Source organism: Lycium ferocissimum, chromosome 2, assembly GCF_029784015.1.
Source record: "Lycium ferocissimum isolate CSIRO_LF1 chromosome 2, AGI_CSIRO_Lferr_CH_V1, whole genome shotgun sequence".
NCBI classification, from domain to species: Eukaryota; Viridiplantae; Streptophyta; class Magnoliopsida; order Solanales; family Solanaceae; genus Lycium; species Lycium ferocissimum.
Window position 1 is genome coordinate 44,578,696 of NC_081343.1, and position 20,908 is coordinate 44,599,603.

A 20,908-nucleotide genomic window follows, 5' to 3' on the forward strand; every position below is an offset into this window, starting at 1 on the left:
TTTCATCATTCTTTCTTTCTCCATTTTCTCCTTGAACATGTTGTGGAAAATTGAAGACTCCTTACTTAGTTATGGTGATCCATCATGATTTAGTGGTCAATTCTTGTGATTCATCAAGATTTGCGGTCAAATTCTGATGAACAAATTACAACAACATACTCAATATAATTTCACAAGTGAGATCTGTTGACGACGGTTAAATCTTGGTGATCCGTCGGGATTTGTAATAAGCCAAATTTCACCCATCAATTTGAAATTCATCAAAATTGTGGCCAAAAAGTTTGGTAACCAATCAGGATATGTCTAGACAACTTAGCATTTTTGTTATAAGACATGTTTTGTCTATCAATTTAAAGTCCTAACAATTCATCAAAATTTTGCTAGCTATTCTATTTGTACAAATACCTCCAATAACTCCACCACTCAAGCAAGTGGTTGGAAAGAGGCGAGAGCAACGTTTCAACACTATAAAAGCATCTAAAAACGTTTCTAATCCAAATCCAAACAATAAAAAAAAAATACTAGTAAAAGTGCAACTTCTACGAGAACTAGACCCATATAGCACAATTGTTGTATTAAAACCCAAACTTTTACCCAATTCTTTAACAAACAATTTCAAATACCAAATGCAAACCTTGCAAAGAGCAAGTCAAATTAGACAATATACAAATTGTACTAGTACAAAAAACTTACCATAAAAGAATAAGCCCTTCCAATTCTTCCAAACCCATGTTTCTTTGATCTTCTCATCCTTTTTGTGTTTAACTTCATAAAAAAACATCACTCAAATTTCTCAATTAATAGTTAACATGCAAAGAGATAGATCTAATACTCTACATCAATAAAATAAATAATACCAATTAACTTTAAATCTAAATCCTATTTATTCTTTGCCAAGAAAGAAAAAACTACTTTATAAACCTCCTTCCAAGTCCCTTGCTCTTTCCTCCATAGTGATTGTGCAAAAGGGCAAACTAAAGCATCCTTTTATACAGGGGCAAAAGTTAGTGCAGTAGTAGGGTTTGACAAACATAGTAAATGACTGGTCTGCCCTTATTCTTAAGGAACAAGAAAAGGTTGATCAATCATATCTTTTTGGAGCTTTGAATGTGGGATTTGTACCTCATGCTATAATTATTTTTTATTTTTACATACGGATCTCTCGGTCTTAATTTATGTGACACATTTTTTATATATCTTTTGTCTCAATTTATATGATACATTTTTTTTTTAATCTATCATAAGAAAAAAATTATTTGTATATTTAAAAATAATTTAACTCTGAACTTCCCTTTTAGATAATTTAAAGCCATACAAATATCTATATCTTATTTTAGATCACAAATTTCAAAAGTCTCATTTTCTTTCTTAAACTCAATATTAAGTCAAATTTATATTACATAAATTGAGACGGAGAGAGTAATTTGCTCTAATCCTTAACAAATTAATTTATAGCTACACAAATATCTTCTTTCTTAAACTTTATATCTAGTCAACCCAAAGTCACATAAATTCACATCGTCCAATATTTAAGAAGAGTGAGGTAAGCCCAGTCCACTATTTTCTTGAGCAACCATCACTTGTTTTACCTGCCTAAGCCCAAGCCCAAGCCCATGAACTACAACAATACATTATCTAACCATCATCTTCCCAGCAAATTGCAACCTTCAAATTTTCTCAAACCACTGCAACTTCTATAGCAATGCTCACCCAATTCCATACTTGCACACACCACCACTTTCCTCCTCAACTCCCCCATCCTCCTCCTCTCCGCCGCCATACACTTATACCCTCCTGTCACTACCGCCGCCGCCAATTATGTACCCCCATGCGCTTCAGAGTTTTCACTTGTACAAAAAGTTCTAGCAGAAGTATAGTGAGTGAGGTTGTAAAAGAATTTGATGAGCAAAAAACTAATGTGCAGGTCAAAAGGGCTTATCCCTTTCATGAAATTGAACCAAAATGGCAAGGCTATTGGGAAGACAATAAGACATTTCGTACCCCTGATGAGATTGATACTTCCAAGCCTAAATTCTATGTTCTTGATATGTTCCCATATCCAAGGTACATGCTTTTATCCCACTCTTTCGACTTTACTCTTCTATATTTAGTAAGTTGACAATTCAAACACCCTACTTGCCAACTTTTAAACCACAAAATTAAAAGGATATTTTACTACATTACTCACATCTTTCATTTAGCATCGCAATATTCAAAAGTCTCTTTTTTTATTTCTTAAATTTTGTGCTCAGTCAAACTAAGACGAGTATGTGCCAAGGATATACTATGGCGTATCATGTTTTAACTAGAAGGAAACCTTATGGAGTATCATTTTTTAATGAGAAGGAACCAACCTACTTATTGTATATGTTTTACAAAGTCGAACCAAACAAAGTAATCTTGAATTAGGACATTGATTATTTTTGTTTGTTTTTCTATGACATTAGTACTCAAGATAGTAAAATTTCACTTGGTACCCTATTTGATCCCCGTTGTACCCACCATTTTCAAAAAGTTTAACTGCTACCCAAATTATAGGTAACTTCAGATAAAATTGCTTCTGCTCTGCTTTTCCTTTTTCTTTTTCATCTTCTTACTTATTGTACAATAATCTTTTTCGAACTTATAACAATTGAAGTATAATGTTTTGAGGAAGTGGTATTGGATTCGAATATGAAAAGCAAATATAAATCAAATGGGTGTTGTTGGGAAAGCTTGAAAATAATGGAAAATAACCATTGTTGCAATTTGGGTTTGTTAGATTTGTTGTTGTTTTGGCAAAATGATTATTGAGGTTAGTTCTTTATGATATATGGAACTTGGAGTACCGTTAGGTGCTTGGAACAAGGATCATATTGTGTGGAAAGAGACTTGCGGGGTGTCAGAAAAGATATTTGTCCAAAGACGGGAAGGAAGTGCTAATTAAGAGCACATTATCAAGCATAGCCACTTACTACATCTCTTTGTTTCATGCTTCAACTTCAGTTATGGAGAAGTTGGAAAAGGTTCAGAGAAACTTCATATGGAATGCGGTAGATGGGGCAAGAAAATTTCACTTGGTGTTGTGGGAGACTGTCACATCTCCTAAAAAATGGGGAGGTCTTGGAATTAAAGATTTAAAGGTCTCAAATAAAGCTTTATTAGGCAAGTGGCGTTGGAGGTTCGGAATAGAGGTAAAAGTTCTATGGAGGGGACTCAGGGGAGTGATAGCTGATAAATATGGGATTGAGGATGGGGATGGAGAACTAGAGATGTTACTTTGTCTTTCGGTTGTGGGTTGTGCAGGAAGGTCATGAAGAGATGGGATTATTTTTGGGAAAATATCTGATTCAAGGTTAGAGACGGAAGACTAAACTTTTGAGGACATAGCTTGTGCGGGGACTTCTATTGAAAGATGAATTTTAGAGATTGTACAGAATATCTTGCCAAAGAGACTCGACAATACAACATATTAGGGGCATACAAGGTGGGGAGGTTTTTTGGGATTTGAGATTAGAAGGGAATTTTAAAATTGGGAAGTGACCAAGTTTTAAAGGTTGGTAGTTTTGTTACATAGGCAGGTCATATCGGTTGATAACCCGATGTTTGGCGGCGGCCCCGGGAATAATGGAGTGTTCTATGTGAAGTCTCTCTATGAGAAATTATTGGCTAGGGAGGAGCACATTTTTCCATGTAAGTCTATATGGATTCCAAGGGTGCCGAGGAAGGTGTGTTTTTTCTCTTGGCTGCGGAAAATCTTAGGAAGCGGAAGGTTGTCTGCGTCAGCTGGTGTTATATGTGTAAGGAGACGGTCGAGGACATGGATCATTTTCTTTTATATTGCGGGTTTACCATGAGGCTATCGTGGGATATGTTTAGGTGGTTTTGCACTTCATGGGTAATGCCAAAAACTGTGAAAGATTTGATGCTTAGCTGGAAGAGCGGTTGTTTGGAGAGAGAGAAATAGGTGAGTGTTTGAAGGAGTAGAGTCAAATTTCTCCACTTGAGGAGTAGTCTCTGTTCCATTGTTTTCTATTGGTGCATACATAAAGTTCCTTGTTGTTGTATAGATGATTGGGTGGAGTTTGTAGAGAATTATGTCTTTTCGTAGATTCTTTACCTTTTAGTATATCCTTGTATACAACCATTTTGGCCATTTTTTATGAATGAAAATACACTTGATCAAAAGATAAAAGAAATAGAAATTCAACTTTACAAAAAGTTAGTGTAATCTTTCTTGTTTGCGTTCTTGTATTTTATACTAATAATATTTTATATAGACATAAATACTTTAGCTTCACAACATATATTTGTAAGTAATTGAAAAGTGTTATTTCAAGTTAACAAAATGTTAACAATGTGTTTGTTGTGTTTGCTATAACTTGAAATGGGGAAGTGCTACTGAGGTATTATGTGATAGAAGGATGCCTACCAAAGGAAAGGTAAATTATGTAGAATATTTATAAGACCGAAAATGTTAGATGTGAGTGACTTTGGGCCGTTAAAGTCCAATACATCTACAAGATGAATGTTGCAGAGATGCAAATACTAAGTGGATAGAAGGTGAAAGTAGCAGATATTGAGGATAAATTGAGAGATCGCTTGAGATGATTTGTTAATGTCCTATGTTGACCTCCAGAAGCACCAATCTGTTGCTGTGAAATTATGGTGAATGAAGGTGTTAAAAGAGGATACGTAGACCTAAATCACATGGAAGAGAGTTGTCTCGAAAGACCTACAATATCTTGGGAACCATGCAAACCTAGTGAAAGACAGGACACATTAAAAGAAAAGATCTATATAGGCGATTTAATTGGAAATATGTCTTAGTTTCAACTTGGGCGTACATTGGTACCGACTCTTGCATTGTGTATGTACACGATATTTGTGGGTAATCTGTTTGTTACTTGAAAATGGTAAAGCTCTTTGCTTTTATGTAATTATTAGACAATTTTTTTATTGTAGCATAAGTGTTGTTAGATTAACTTATGTATCTAACTTTCCATGTGAATTAAAGCTGTGGTTTCTTGTTTTCTAATTTTTTTTTTTTTTTTTTTTTTTTTTAACATACTGAGCTACATAAAAAGTTATAAATTACAATTTCTTTTATCATTTGTAAGCCTCTATGCAAACCACATTCTCTCTTCATGTGCTATTGGTCTGGGTTTCTCTCTCTCTCAATTCAGCCCAACAAGCCACAAACTTTGCTATAGGCGGACCCTCTCCTATTGAGCCTACTCTCCCCTAGCTCTAGTCCCACCATTCAGCCCGTTCAGTGTAATCTGTATACATCAGGGCTACTCTTTAATCTCTAAACAAAGACTAAAAATAAAATATTTGGTTCATGTGTAAACGCGAAAATCGAGTTACACGTGCTGGAGGATGTTAGAGAAAACACTTATTCCTTATTGGTTGTGTTGGGTTTTTGAACAAGCTTAAATAATCTTGGATTGCTCCACCCATTGCCTTAAGGCATGCTCATATTCTTTCTCATGGTATCGGAGCAACATATGTCCTGGTGTCGAGTCTCACTATCACCTATCGTAAAAAAGAACTTGTATATGCTTGGCTCATAAAAAGGAATCAAGCTTGCACGTGAGGGGCAATGATGACATACTTAAGTAAATAAAAGTATGCTTTCTTTTTAAATTAGAGGGTCGCACACTTCAATATTTCTGAAGGCATTATTTAGTAAAAAGTGTATTCTCTCTGATAGCTTAAGCTTTTAGATCAGATGGTAACAAATTTCAACATGGTATTAGATCCATACTCATTCAAATTATCGGTTTAAACTGATGTTGTGTCGACTATGTTAATAGCACCAACATTCATAGCATTTCATTTCCTTTCGTCTGTTCATAAAATTATTACTGAAGCCATTCAGTAGTCCATGATTATCCAAATTAGTATAGCATAAGCCCTACCAATGTTGATCTTACTCATCAAATTCAACCATATACTGATTGAGTGCCCTAGTTTCCCTACACTTAAGTGCCTTATTTAAAAAAAAAAAAAATAGCTTCCCTAGAAGTGCATTTTCTGCCTATGTGCAAAATTGACAGCCAGTTATTGGAAGGAATATTCTGGTGTAGATAGTTGCCAAGCTATTCTGAGCTTTGGCAATTGACCTTCGGTACCTAGGAATTAAAATTTCATTCATTGAGGTCCGGGAGTTCTACTTTTTGGCCATTGAGATTGGACAAAGTTTTCCCTTTGCATGAGGATCTGTAATAGCGACCTATTAAGTTTGCTTTGGTTCTTTATTTATCCTTGCAGTGGAGCTGGTTTGCATGTTGGACATCCACTTGGATATACTGCAACAGACATCCTTGCTAGATTTAAACGCATGCAAGGTTTCAATGTATTGCATCCAATGGGATGGGATGCATTTGGTTTACCTGCTGAGCAATACGCTATTGAGGTAAATTTGCAAAAGTCACTGTTTTCCATGTAATACTTGCAGCTATCTAATTTTTTCCCTTCCCTTTGACAGACAGGCACGCATCCAAAAATCACAACTTTGAGGAATATTAGTCGTTTCACCTCGCAGGTAACTACTGCTTTCTTTTGTTTTGGTGACTATGTTCGGTGTTTACTTTGAGGCTGTTAATCCTATTCAAGAGTCCGAATTTCTAGCCATGAAATCAAATCCTTATTTTTTTTTTTTTCGCAATCCTAGTTCAAGAATCAGGTTCTCATCTAGGTGGACATAGACTTTGAGCTGTTTTCGTGTACATAAGTGTCATATTCCAGTTTAATGAGACTTGGCAAATCCTCAGATTATCTGTATTTAATTTGGCAGAGCACCAAAGGGGAATTTAGCCTGTTCATGCTAGTGTATAGTAGGTGCATGCTTTTTAAGGTCAGAAACAGTAAAAAGTCCTATATCAAAAATTACATAGGTGAACCAGAATTCGTGAATTCAGGTCTTGGCCACTTGGCCCTGTCTTTTAAAATGATAGCTACGATATTATCTTGTACCTCTCCATCCAAGAGTCTGCTGTCACGCCCCACCATCTTTTAGTTCCGTTACTTTTCCTCCATTCCTCGCTGGCTAGTTCTACTTCAGCTGATATTCATATGGCCATATGCCCATAAATGCCTGTAAGAAAGGATGCTTTCCCTGCAAAATTCAGAGCATTTAAATTGTCATTGTTGGAGTTTATTTGCTAATCTATGTGACAAGAATGTTATTTCAGTTATTTAATGGGACTTTAATCCCTTGCTATCTTTCGTCGTATAGGATGGTTCTTCAAAAATGTCACTTTGCTAATATCTGTATTGATTTCTAGCTTAAATCATTAGGCTTCTCTTATGATTGGGATCGTGAAATTTCTACGACCGAACCTGATTACTACAAATGGACTCAGTGGATATTTCTTCAACTTCTGAAGAGAGGGCTAGCTTATCAGGTTTTCTTAACTCCATTTTTATTATGCTCAGTGGTAGGTTGAAGTAACCTTCTTCGACTTACCAACGTTTCCAAATCCAATATTAGGCTGAAGTGCCTGTCAATTGGTGCCCAGCACTTGGCACTGTCTTGGCAAATGAAGAAGTAGTTGATGGTGTAAGTGAAAGAGGGGGGCATCCAGTCATCAGAAAGGTAGGCTTTCTTAAACCCTATTATATTTTAAGGTAGGAAATTCTCAAAAGAACCACTCAAATGTCTAGTCCTTATTTTCATGGCCTGGATGGTTTCATGATTTTACAGTACATTGTTTATTGCCAAGCAGCCTATGCGGCAGTGGATGTTGAAGATTACTGCTTATGCTGATCGGCTTCTTGAGGATTTAGATGACCTAGACTGGCCTGAAAGTATAAAGGAAATGCAGAGGAATTGGATTGGGAGGTCAGAAGGAGCAGAATTGGATTTTGTCGTCATAAATGGCAACAGTCAGGAAGAGGAGAAAAGAATCACAGTTTATACAACAAGACCGGACACTATTTTTGGTGCAACGTATGCATTTTGCTTTTGACATCTAATCATTAACACCTCCTTTTGTAAAATACATTCACATGTCACTAATACTTCTTTCTGCTGTGCAGATATTTAGTTCTTGCACCTGAGCATCCCCTTCTGTCATCACTTTTATCTGAAGCACAACGTAAACATGTATGCTCTTCTGCCCCTTGAGCTTCTTAATCTCAGAATACTGTTCGTTCTAGTTCTTTTAAGAGATGACGGATGTGAGACAGGTAGAGGAGTACAGAGAACTTGCCTCTAAAAAGAGTGACCTTGAGAGGACTGAGCTTCAAAAGGAAAAAACAGGTGTCTTTACTGGGTGTTATGCAAAAAATCCAGCCAATGGACAAGCTGTTCCTATTTGGGTTGCTGATTATGTCTTGGGAAGGTTGTCTGCCTACTTATATCTTCTTGTTGTACATTCAACTAGCAAGATATGTCCTATGGCTATGAGTCCATGACTGTATTAATGCTCTCGTAATGAATGAGCACCTAATACCAAAGTATTTGTTTGTCTTACAAACTTCATGTTGACAATGTTTCTGGGATTTAATAGTAGTGCACCAATTATGATGCAGCTACGGGACAGGAGCAATAATGGCTGTGCCTGCGCATGACACACGTGACTTTGAATTTGCTATGAAGTACAGTATCCCAATTTCTTGGGTTGTAAGACCAGATGATGGCGATTGTGGCAATGTCGAGAGACCATATTCAGGTGAAGGATCTATGATAAATTCATCATGTTCAGAGACAGGGCTTGACATTAATGGTTTGCCTAGCAAAGAAGCTGCTTCAAGAGTCATCCAATGGCTTGAGAAAAGTGGCAACGGGAAGAAAAAGGTAACTTCCTTTGATTTATGAAGGATACCTCTTCAGCTTGTATATCAGCTTCTGGAAAGATGATGATCTTAAACAGAATTATGAAGTCAAGTATGAAGGAAGCAATTCTCATTTTTTTACTGCTCATAAGATCTTACATATTGCCAAATTTATCTTGCTTCAGGTAAATTACAAGTTAAGGGACTGGCTTTTTGCTCGGCAACGCTATTGGGGGGAGCCTATTCCCGTTATCTTTTTGGATGACTCCGGAGAAGGTATTCCAGTTTCAGAAACCGAGCTGCCCCTTACCCTTCCTGAGTTGGATGATTTCACTCCCACAGGGACAGGGGAGCCACCTCTTGCCAAAGCAGATTCTTGGGTATGTTTTGCCTAGTGTGAGAGATTTCAACTTGATAAACATTGGTTCCTCGTCATTTGATGCTTCTCCTTTTTCCGTTTCTTCTTTCCTATAAGGCTTACCACACTTCATGTAATAACATGCATTATTTTGTCTGAACAATTTGTCAGGTTATAACCAAAGATCCTTTATCTGGAAAACCTGCTAGGCGAGAAACAAACACCATGCCCCAGTGGGCTGGTTCTTGCTGGTAATCAACTATGTATTTCCTTCAATATTGGGTGTTTATTTCCTTTCACAAGTTCTCCACCTAAAAGGACTTTGCATTTAACTAGTAGTTTTGTTGTTAGATATTGTATATGGTCGTCATTTGTCAAAAGGGGGGAAAACTACTTTGGAATATATCTTTTATATTTTTTTGTTTGGGGGCAGGAGCATGATAATATGGACAAGAGCATAGAATAGTACAAGCCAAAGCAGATTGGAGGGAATTTTACTCTGAACTTATCATATAAAAAAGAAGGAAGAAGAAGAAGAAAGGAAGTAAATTACTTTGAATTTCTTGTTCCATGGTGGGTGGCGCTAGGCGCATATTTGTCACCGGTAGTAATGGAAGTAAAAAAGCCTACACTTACCTACCGCATTTAGCAGAGGAGAGTGTCGAATGTTGTCACTCAAAATCTGGCTGCTTACTATGGTGTTGAAAGTAAATATAAGGAAAGCAAACAGTCGATGAATACTTAATATTATGTACTTAAACTGATAATGTGTGGTCCAAAAGACCAATGCAACTTTCACCCTTCTGAGATCTGTGTTGTAAAGAAATAATCATCTTTGCGTTTGAGGTTCCTATGGATGTGTCATATGTCTGATCTGTATCTTGCTGCTTTTCGTTGAGCCTTGTCACTCACCCACCACTATTATACAGGTACTATCTAAGATTTATGGACCCGAAGAACTCCAGTGCATTGGTTGAGAAGGCAAAAGAACAGTGAGTTTGCACTTTCGGTCTCCAATCAATAGTTCCAGTTTTTTCTGGCTTTCATTTTGTTATACTTATTAGTTTGGAAAGTTAGATTTGGTGTTTCACATTGTTAGCCACCCATTGGACTCCTTTTTCTTATAGGTACTGGGGCCCTGTTGATGTGTACGTTGGTGGTGCTGAGCATGCTGTTCTTCATTTACTGTATGCCAGGTTCTGGCACAAGGTTAGTACTGCCAACTTGTTACAAATAAAATGAATTCTCTCAGTTTCAAGCTTTGGTTACCCTTCTTTACCTACTGCAGATGTTGTCAGTATTGCAGTTAATCCAAATGAGCCGAGACTTTCTTCTTCTTCTTCTTCTTCTTCTTCCTTGGCTACCTGTTTTATGGGTGGTGAATCTCTTTCACTGACCTAAATTGGACTTCAATACATTGTTAGACAAGCGAAGTGAATCAGAGCATATATTTGGAAAAATAGATGAGGAGGTAGGAGGACAAATAAACCAAAAAAGGTCAAAGGGCAGCCCAGTGCCTAAAGCACCCGCGTTAGCAGGGTCCGGGGAAGGGCCGCACCCAAAGGGATGAGATGTAGACAGCCTACCCTAATGCAAGTATTAGGAGCTGCTTACCAAGCAAGAGGAATTGCTCCCCCCCCCCCAACACAAACCCAAACCACCCACTTTTTTTTTTGTGTGGTCCTTTGGAAGAACAATTCAATTCAGAAGATCATGTTATATTCTTCTCTAACATTTCTGTTAAAAATCATGACTAGGTTCATTGTTGCAGGTTCTGTATGACATAGGTGCTGTGTCAACAAAGGAACCATTTAAGTGTGTCATAAATCAGGGCATCATCCTTGGTGAAGTAAGTCGATTTGCTTGGTCTTGAAAGTCCCATCATTTCATTGTCAGTCTTTAACAATCAAGTTTTCAGGTTCAATATACAGCATGCAAAGATGATGAAGGGAACTTGATATCAGCAGACTCAGTTGATGAGCCGGCTGAGTATAAGCAAGAAAGAATACCTGAGGAAAAGGTGTACTATATACTGATTATGTTCAGTTACTTAGCTTCTATAAAAATCTTTTTAGCATCTTTTTATGTTAATTTTAGTTTTCAGAATGTAGTTCATCTGTTTGAATTTTTTTTTTTTTGGATGATGTGTAGGTCATGAAATCTGGTGACTTGTTCGTATTGAAAGACAACCCCAACATTCGTTTGATTGCCCGAGCTCACAAGATGAGTAAAAGTAGGGGAAATGTCATCAACCCTGATGATGTTGTTTTGGAGTATGGTGCAGATTCTCTACGCTTATATGAAATGTTTATGGGTCCATTAAGGTAGCTTCTCCTGTCCGGCCTTATCTTTTCTTTTGCTTTTCAAAATCTTAGTTTAATGTGATATATGTACACGACCATTTCAAAATTGTATTCACACAGCATATCTTCTAGTGCATAATGCAAAATATTCATTATGTCTGATAGAGACTCGAAAACATGGAATACAAGTGGTATTGAAGGCGTTCACCGTTTCCTAGCAAGATCTTGGAGATTGGTTGTTGGTTCAGCCTTGCCCACTGGTTCATATCCGGATGGAACTGTCACAGTTGATGAGAAACCTTCGATTGAACAACTTCGTTCTTTGCACAGATGCATTGATAAGGTAGTACTACTTGTCATTGGATATGGCTGGCATGTATCCTTTGGGATGGAATTTGGTTGAATGTTGATACACTTCCTGTTATTACACAACAGTTTGTTGATTTGCGAGTTGGTTTAATATAACAGGTAACTGAAGAAATTGAAGGAACTAGGTTCAACACTGGGATTTCTGCAATGATGGAGTTTATTAACGCAGCATATAAGGTTTCTATTAATCCTCGTTTCCCCCTCAGTGCTCAAAAAATAGGAAAACAGGAAAAAAGAGGGGATAGTCACACTTCGATTTTTTTTCCTAAACTTGTCAGTCTGTTGGATCAATTTTTAGGAAGTAAGGAAAAAGTCATCACTTCAATCGTGTCAAATTTTCGACGTTGTCAAACTTGGGCAGGTTGGAAGAGCAGCTTAGTCCAAACATTTGATGTGCTTGTAAGAGTTAATTACATGAGGGAAGAGATTTCAGTCTCTTCCTTTAGGCGAATGAAATACAAAATTGGTTGACTACTCCCAAGAGGACTTCTTTAGCTGTTCTCCTTCCCTATTAAATTAAAGTTTCCAACTGAATGCTTGTAGACATCACTCGGAAAAGGGCATTCCGGTGCACGGGGCTCCCTCTAGGAAGAGAGTCCAGGGAAGGGTTTGGCCCCCCTGGGTCTATTTTACAGTCTTACATTTCTATAAGAGGCTATCTCTACGGTAGACTTCATCGAACTGAGATCAAATTGGACACTTAATTTTTTCCATTGAAAAATAACAAAACAAGGGAAACAAAGAGTGATCTAGCTATATTATATTCATTACAAGTTACCTGATAGCATTTTGACTAATCCTCTGGATCTCATGTTTTTAGTGGGACAAACTTCCGAGATCAATTATTGAAGCATTTGTTTTGCTGCTCTCACCATATGCACCTCACATGGCAGAGGAGCTCTGGTCTCGTCTGGGACACTCGAATTCCTTGGCATATGAGCCATTCCCTAAGGTGAGCATTTTCTTGATCCTAGATTTTCTCTCTCTATTCCTCTCCCCCATCAGGCCATTCTGAAGATCATATGGTTCACTTGTTTTTTCCTAGTCTCTTTACTGTTGCTAAAGAAAAGGGAGCTGAGTTAGAAACACCCTACTACATAGCTTCTCGTTATGTGTTAATCTGACTAAGGAAATCAAATCGAAACTGCAATAGCTTTGCTGAATTCGTCAATTCACTTTTCATGGTGAAGACATAATATTAGAACTTCTACAGTCTTTATAATCCTAGACTCATCTCCATTAGCTTTTGCTTCTTCCTAACCAGGAACTTTTCCACATATTTAGTTCTACATAGCTTCTCGTTATCTACATATTTAGTTGTTCAGTTTTGTTGTTATACTGCACGAGTCCATTTCAGCAAATATTCAATATAGACATTAGACAGGCTAAACCCAGATAACTTGAAAAACATGAAAACATTTTGTTGTTTATAGTAGCCCCTAGAGACAAATTAAATTTATGGGATTGGTAGTAGCTCATGAAGATCTTAAATCATTGAACTAGGTGAAACATTTACTGATTTATGGTTATCATGACAGGCTGATGCTGCATATTTAAAAGAGAGCACGGTAGTCCTTCCGGTTCAAATAAATGGAAAGACTAGAGGTACCATACAGGTCGAAGAAACATGCACAGAAGAGGAGGCCTTTAGATTAGCTTCACTTGATACAAAACTGTCCAAATTTTTGGATGGACAATCGATTAGGAAGAGAATATATGTCCAAGGGAAAATTCTGAATATCGTCATAGATACGCAGAAAAAGGCCAAGGTGGCTCAACAATAGCTGATGTATGATGCCTGGATCTCTATACATTGTGTTGTTTCATAAGGATTGATGGATTAATAACACCGTGGAGTAGCAAGCAGCGGTGGCTTCTGTACCATAATTCTTTTTGCTGTACAATATTGTTATAGAGGACAATAAGCTCGACATCAATGGAAGTGGAATAGGCTTTGTTGTATAGGAGAAGAGGGGGTGGGGTCTGAATATAGCTTAAGCTGTTAGTTTATGTGTAATTTATGTTCATTGTTGTACCATTGTACCCCGAATATGCTGTTGTATTTATATATGAAGGTTTAGAAACATCATTACTCACAACTTCAATGAACATTGTTTCATTTTGCAAGGATTGTTAGTTACTCTTCCAATGTTTTCAAGTGGCACCATTTTCACTTCTGGCTGAACAATGGCAGATGTAGCATTCCATAGCAGATAGCCAGATACACCAATGTTGCCCTCTTGATGAACTATACGTTGATAGTCTAAAATATTTAGAAATACTCTCTACAGTCCCAAATGTTAGTAAACAAAATTGACGTTTTTTCTAAATTCAATTTTACTGCTCCAATTAGCAGTGTAAATTATTTGAGACATTTAAGACAGTGATAAACTGATGAATGTTACTCCCTCCGGTTCCAAAAAAAAGGTGTCCACTTAGTTATTTATTCACCCCTTGAGATCATATTAACTCCTAGACAAAAATAAGTAATTTGACTAAACTATCCCTAATAAGGGCAAATTTAAAAAAATAAGATTAATTCTTTTCACGATTTAATGATGGACATTCTTTAACAAAAAGATAAAAAGCTGAATGGATTACTTTTTTTTGAACCCATGATTTTTAGACAGTTACTCTTATGGTTAATATTACTGTGTTTTTAAAGAGGCATATAATAATAATAATCTTAACAGACAAATATAATATGAATAGAATAGTACATATCAGTCACAAGAGTAATAGGGTGGATGATTTAACTTTTGGAACCATGTGGTAGAATGAGGAGGTGTCGACCTATGCTGATGTTCAAAGTTTGGTAGTATATAATAAGTTCCAAACAGAATAGGTGTAACGACAAACTTTAGCTATACAAGGAAGAAGTCTCCCATGTTCCCACGTCTCAATTTCCCTTGTTAATTAATTGACGTCTCGTTTAATTCAATGGTCGGTGCCAAGCTCATTTTAATTGTCGTCAAGATTTGTGCACCCAAATAATTATTGACAGATTTTAGAATTTCTCGATTCCGTGAAGGGTAAAGTACAAATTTGTTGACAACCCCCTTCCCCCCCAAAAAAAAAATGAAATGAAATTCTTTTATGTCGTTGTTATGCACTTTCTTATATATATTATTAAATCTTGAAATATGAAAGTTCTAATGTACAATTTCTGATACATAGTTACTGATAAGAAAATCAAATATTCAAAATATTGATATTGTCTAAATATAGGTTTTCAAATTATAGTTGTTTGAAAATTGCTCCATAATTAGTTCCAATTTAGGATAATGAGGAGATTTCTAGTAAGTTGACTTGAACATAACCAGAGTCTAATTATGAAACTTAATACTCTCTGTCCCAAATAAACAGTTATTTTAGCTACTTTTAAAAGTTAAAGACTAAAGTTGATAATATTTTTCAATTATACCCTTAACATTAAAAAAAAAAAAACAGTTCCTCTCAATTAAAAAAAAAAAAAAAAATAGGAGAGATAAGTTAGTAAACTATATCTTATGTTTATATTTTTTTAATAGAAGTGAAAATAGCTAAAACAGCAAGTAGAATAAATTAGAATAAGACTGAGGTGGTAATATTATGTCATGGAAAATTCTTGAGAATTAATTATAACGGGTGGGAGAATTCCATGATCAGTGCATAATATAATATCTACACGAGATGACGTATACAGTTGTAAATTAGAAGGTACAAAAACGACACCGTTAACTTCTTCCCTTTCCTTGTTGTTGAGACAGTTGTGCACCAAGTAAAGAAACAGAACAAAAAGGGAAAGCACTATCAAGCAGTGTGAAAACAAAAATAAAGCTAGCATTTGGTGTCGTCTCTCAAATTCAATGTATAGTTCTTTATATATTATACACAGAAAGACATAAAGTGCAACTCTAATTTTATTTTGTTTTATAATTTTCAGGAAGAGAAGGAAGAAGAGAAGAAAAGAGAATAATTAAAAACTATGACGAAGAATTCAATGTCAGTTCGAAATGTATTGTGGTTATGGTGGAAGCTGGTTGTTGTTGTTTCACTTACTCTTTGTGTATTAGCTTTTTTGAAGCTACAAAGCTATTCTCTTTCCGATTCCGAACAACTTTCCTTTTCTAGTACTTCTTCAATTTCTCGTAGATCTCGAGCTGTTGATGATTATATCGGCAATCCTAAAGTTGCTTTCCTATTTCTCGTGCGTCGGGATTTACCTCTTGATTTCCTTTGGGGAAGTTTCTTCGAGGTTAGATCAATTTTTCAATTTCTCGTTAACCTTAGTAAAATTCAGTAAATTTAGCAGTCCTTTTTTTTTTTTTTTTTTGGTTTAGTAGTGAAAATTCAATTTTTTAATTAGCCTTAGCAAAATTCACTAAATTTAGGATTAGGATAGCTCTTTTTTTTCTCCTTCGTTCTTTTTTCTGATGATCAAACTCTTGTTGCAGCTTCATAATGTGCAACTGTGCAATTTTTTTTTTTTAATACTAGTGAGAATTCAATTATTTTTTTAATTTACGAGAGCACAATGGAAATGTGAAAAATATTAGCTTCTGTTGTTTTTCGCTGTTTCAGAACGGAATTACTCCTCTCTTTTTTTCAATTTTATGTGATACTTTTTACTTTTGGAGAGAATTTGACTAAACTTTGAAGCTATATTGGATTAGATTGACTCAATATTTTAAGATTAAATTTATATATTTGAAAACTAGATGAAAAGTAGTTTAAGTTGCAACTTTTCTCATATTAATTTGGTGAAAAAAATACATCAAGTGTTGGTTAAAGTTCATGCAGTTTGAATCTCGGGAAGCGAAAAGTGTCACATAAATTGGGACACAAGGAGTAGTAGTGAATGTTCAATTACTTTTTAATTTACTAGAGCATAATGGAAAATGTGAAAGTTATTAGGTTTCGCTGATATTGGCTGTTTTAGAAACTGAATTATTTGATATTGTTTATCTCTTTGGTGTTTTTGCAGAATGCTGACACTGGTAATTTTTCAATATATATACATTCGGAGCCTGGTTTTGTGTTTGATGAGTCTACAACAAGATCGAGTTTCTTTTATGATCGCCAATTGACAAATAGCATCAAGGTAAATGGTGTTACTTGCTTACCGTGTTGCTACATTGTAATTTAAAAACTTTTTTTGTATCTTTTTTTTATTTTTTTTGTTGTTATCGAAGTAACTTCATTTTGCAGTGACATGAGTGTTTAATTCAGTGAAATTCATTTTTGTCTTTTTCTTTTGTCTTGTTGATTGGTCTATTTATGTTTATTGCTCTCGAATATTATCAGGAAATGTATCTGATTGAGCTTGTATGTAGAGATTTGGTAGGTTGCATGTTAATTCCTCCAATATGTTGTAAATTTAGATTCTAAACCTTAAAGCTCGTATATTCTTGTTGCACCAACCTAGGAATTATGTTGAGTATATGGTAATCCATCCACTCCAATTTATATGATGCTTTCCATTTTGTGGCGTGCGGAGTTGTTTGACAATGATCCCGGTATTCCATTTGTAATATTATTTTGTATAACTTTCACGACTTTCAAGATTCAAAATCTTTTTTTAAAGTTTCAAACAATGATTTGATGTTTCCTGTGTCAGATACTTTCGATTGGACTACCTACTACGAGTACTTCAATAATTGTATCCACTACCATCAATAAAAGACTTAAAGTCAATTTGACATTTTAAAATCTGTGTCTCATCAAAGAATTTAGTATTATTCATTTACTTCCCTTTGCTCTTTCTATCACTTTCGTGTCTTTACCAGATTGATATTAAGAGTGACCTGTAGGTAGCTTGGGGAGAATCAAGTATGATCCGAGCTGAGAAATTATTACTTGGGGCAGCACTTGATGATCCTGCAAATCAAAGATTTGTTCTCCTGTCGGACAGGTATATTGTTTACTTCAAAAACACTTGACGTATGACATCTCTCAGATAAGTCTATGTAGATGGCTTGTAGTGCATGCATGTGCCTTGTAGATGCATGCCATGCTCGGCTATTGGTTACCTCCTCCCTTCGAACTGATATTTTTTATGCTTTCTTTTTTCTCATGATTCCGATTATTTGATTCTTTCCCTTAAAAGGAGAAGTCTAGTGTCTTTCTAAACACCCCTTCATATCTTTGAAGTTTCCCTGATGTATCAAACTCTTTAGCCACATTCCTTTGGAGTACATACCTAACTAAGATCAGTTCTATTATTGGTCATCTCAAACTCATTAACCTATTTACACCTTCTGTTTTGTTAATTTCCACACTGCTTAAACATGGTCATCTAAACTGCATTCAAGGTAATACTTGCGTTCGATATCAAGACTTGGAGAACTATAATAATTTTGGTTCCTATTGCATAAGAACAGTTATACAACTCTTTTAGACATGTTTAGCACCGATGCGCGTTGCTATCGTTACTATGTTTAATAGACATCGATATGGTAGGATAAGGACCTAAGCCACTGATTTTCAAGAAGAAAAAAAAATGACATGACATGTAGGACATATCAATGAAAAACTATAAGGGTTATTAGAAAGTGAATTCATACTGGAATTATTGAATGAACAGCACAATCATATTCCAGCTTGGTACAGGTTCATTGTAGATTTATAAGACAGGATACACATTTCTTATCCAGAAAAGGGAAAAAAATAAGAAAAGAACGAAGACGAATACACATTCCAAACTTTGTCGTGCACAAACTGTCCATGCTAAATAGCTTGCAAATTGTCCAGTATGCTGTTGCACTTGAGAGTCTATGCAACATATCTTCTTGACTTCTCGTTAATGACTTATGAGAACGCATACTTCATATGTAGTGTGTTTCAATTCTTGTATCCATGTATTTCCCTTCTGTTTGTTTTACCCAATTATTGAGTTATGGTTTATGCCTTGCTGTTAAGATTTTTCTCTAATTATCTAATGGTTGATATTGCAGCTGTGTCCCACTGTATAACTTTAGCTTCATATACAACTACTTGATTGCTTCTCCGAGGAGCTTTGTGGACAGGTAAAATGGATGATATAACTTGTGTGATGGCTGGACAGGTGGTTGATTTGGTGGAACTGGAAGGAAAGGATAGACAAAGAAACTGGATTCTTTTTCTTCTTGTTCCTTCTGCAATGAATCAACTCCTTAACTGGTTTCAGGATTTGAAGATCATTGAATTTCTAAAGGATTATTTCAAATTCTTGTGTTAGTAGCATTAACAGTGAATGAATGAAATTTTGTTGTCTTCCAGTTTTCTTGATAAAAAGGATGGTCGCTACAACCCAAAGATGTCACCCTATATACCAATGAACAAATGGCGAAAAGGGTCACAGGTAATTTCCCTTCCATCCGAATTATATGTAGATTTACATAAATCGGTAGGATTTCCTCAAATTATTGTATAAGGACGTCTATGTTCCGCCAACCTCAATTTTGAAATTCATTAACCTGTCCTGATTAAAAAAGAAAAAAAGAACTTCATTGACCTCTGTATTTAGTTGCGCTAGTGAAGTTGACTTTTCACTTATTTCTTACAAAGAAAAATCCAAGGCATATAATAGAGTATAGGGGCTGTAGACAAGCTGGGTGAGGAAACTCTAGAGAAGCTCTGGAATGCTTGTTTTTTCAGATTAATCCATAATCATGTTCAAAGATCCAAGAGGAGGAGCAGTTACCAACTCCATCAAATAGGAAAAGGATGTACAAAAGTGCAAAGTAACTCAGGAACCAAAGAGGTTTGCAAAAAACTTAGGCAGATGACAACTAAATGCACTAAGCTCCCATTATGCGCGGGGTCAAAAAGCACATATGAACCTGATCATCGTTTAAAAAAAAAAAAAAAAAAAAAAGTTCCTATGAACTTGAAATATGTCAGCCTATATAACTACCTAACAAAAATTTAAAGATATTTTTCAGAAGGGGTTACCCACCAACTTGATGGTCTTTGTTGAACTTGTCTCTGGATAAAATAATTAGTTTGTCATTTATATGTGAAAATATATAATACATGAAATTTTTAAGCATAGGGTGTGGCCTAGTGGTCATTGGTCAGACAACACCGACAAGTAAAATGAGCTAAAGTATTGGTTGAGAACAAATTTCTATGATGTATCAGGTCCAAATCCTTTTACACCTACAAATTAATGGAGGCAAGAACACTAGGTGATTTCTTCTCATTTGTCCAAATAAGCCTTGTAAACAGTTTATTCACCTTTAATAAAGTTAAAGTAGTGTTTGTATCTATAAGCAAAAGTAGACTTAAGTTTTGAAGCTGGGGTGGTTATATATATATATATATATATATATATATATATATATATATATATATATGCTCAAATCGATAAAATATACTGTCTGCTCGTATGACTTGTGACATGAGTATGACAGTATGATCCATTAATCTACTATCTGCTTCTATGAGTATATTGACTTGACATTTTAGTCCAGTGGATCACTTTAATCAGGAAGCACGCGGAAGTGGTTGCAGATGATGATGCTGTGTTTCTTCTCAGTCTTCCAGATGTTCACCTGTTAAGGTGTCGTATCATGTGCTCATTCTCTCTAAAATATACTTAAAACTTCACATACATGTTTACCCAATAGATGAGTGCTGTGTTTCGATATGTTCTGCAGATAAGGTTGAACATATGCATGCTTAATAAAGCATTGGTGCTTCAGGTTTATAAAAATTATTGGTGCTCCTCAACAGTCGAAAAGCCCCGTTTACTAATGTCTGCCCGATGAAGAACATGCCACAGTTAATGCCTTCCTTAGTTGGATTGTTACTGTCAGTTACATTCTCTAATTGGAACTGTTAAGTGTAGATTTACACTGTTGCACTAAATGTTGATATCCATATGCTTCATTTATCTGATAACTAATAGAGTCAGGATCTTAATCTTGCAGAGACGTCCACCGCTGGAAGACAGTAAGGGGAAAAAGAATATGGTAAGTTAGTGTGCATTCTGCTAAGTTGATGCATTTGACATTATTAATATTTGAGAAAAAGAGGATCCAATGTACATTATTCAAGTGCTCTTTTTCCCACTTCCGTGGTTGCCTTGCCTTGTGTGTGCTCCTTTGCAGCACCATCCTCTTGTCCCTACACTTCCATGCGTTGGGCCATG

General features: G+C 35.8%; 2 protein-coding genes across 5 annotated transcripts in view; both read left to right on the top strand.

Annotated features, from left to right (window-relative positions):
• Positions 1-1,624: 1,624 nt before the first annotated feature.
• LOC132039482 (leucine--tRNA ligase, chloroplastic/mitochondrial) lies at positions 1,625-13,943 on the top strand. The gene is made up of 20 exons (XM_059429957.1): positions 1,625-2,064; positions 6,256-6,400; positions 6,473-6,529; positions 7,272-7,391; positions 7,478-7,582; positions 7,713-7,936; positions 8,026-8,092; positions 8,176-8,330; positions 8,521-8,785; positions 8,949-9,143; positions 9,293-9,372; positions 10,051-10,113; positions 10,249-10,330; positions 10,893-10,970; positions 11,040-11,141; positions 11,273-11,445; positions 11,590-11,767; positions 11,893-11,970; positions 12,614-12,745; positions 13,332-13,943. Exons 1-20 carry the CDS (start codon positions 1,703-1,705, stop codon positions 13,575-13,577), a joined length of 2,907 nt encoding a protein of 968 aa, XP_059285940.1. The 5' UTR covers positions 1,625-1,702; the 3' UTR covers positions 13,578-13,943.
• A 1,536-nt stretch (positions 13,944-15,479) lies between these two features.
• Positions 15,480-20,908, top strand: part of LOC132039497 (glycosyltransferase BC10-like) — an 11,005-nt gene continuing 5,576 nt past the window's right edge. Inside the window, exons 1-6 of one of the 4 annotated variants that reach the window (XM_059429970.1) lie at positions 15,505-15,643; positions 15,719-16,030; positions 16,760-16,876; positions 17,586-17,686; positions 18,729-18,800; positions 19,033-19,114. In XM_059429970.1, the coding sequence (XP_059285953.1) occupies positions 15,761-16,030; positions 16,760-16,876; positions 17,586-17,686; positions 18,729-18,800; positions 19,033-19,114 (642 nt within the window). In that variant the 5' untranslated portion in view covers positions 15,505-15,643; positions 15,719-15,760. The other 3 variants (XM_059429980.1, XM_059429972.1, XM_059429976.1) reach the window with 3 other exon arrangements.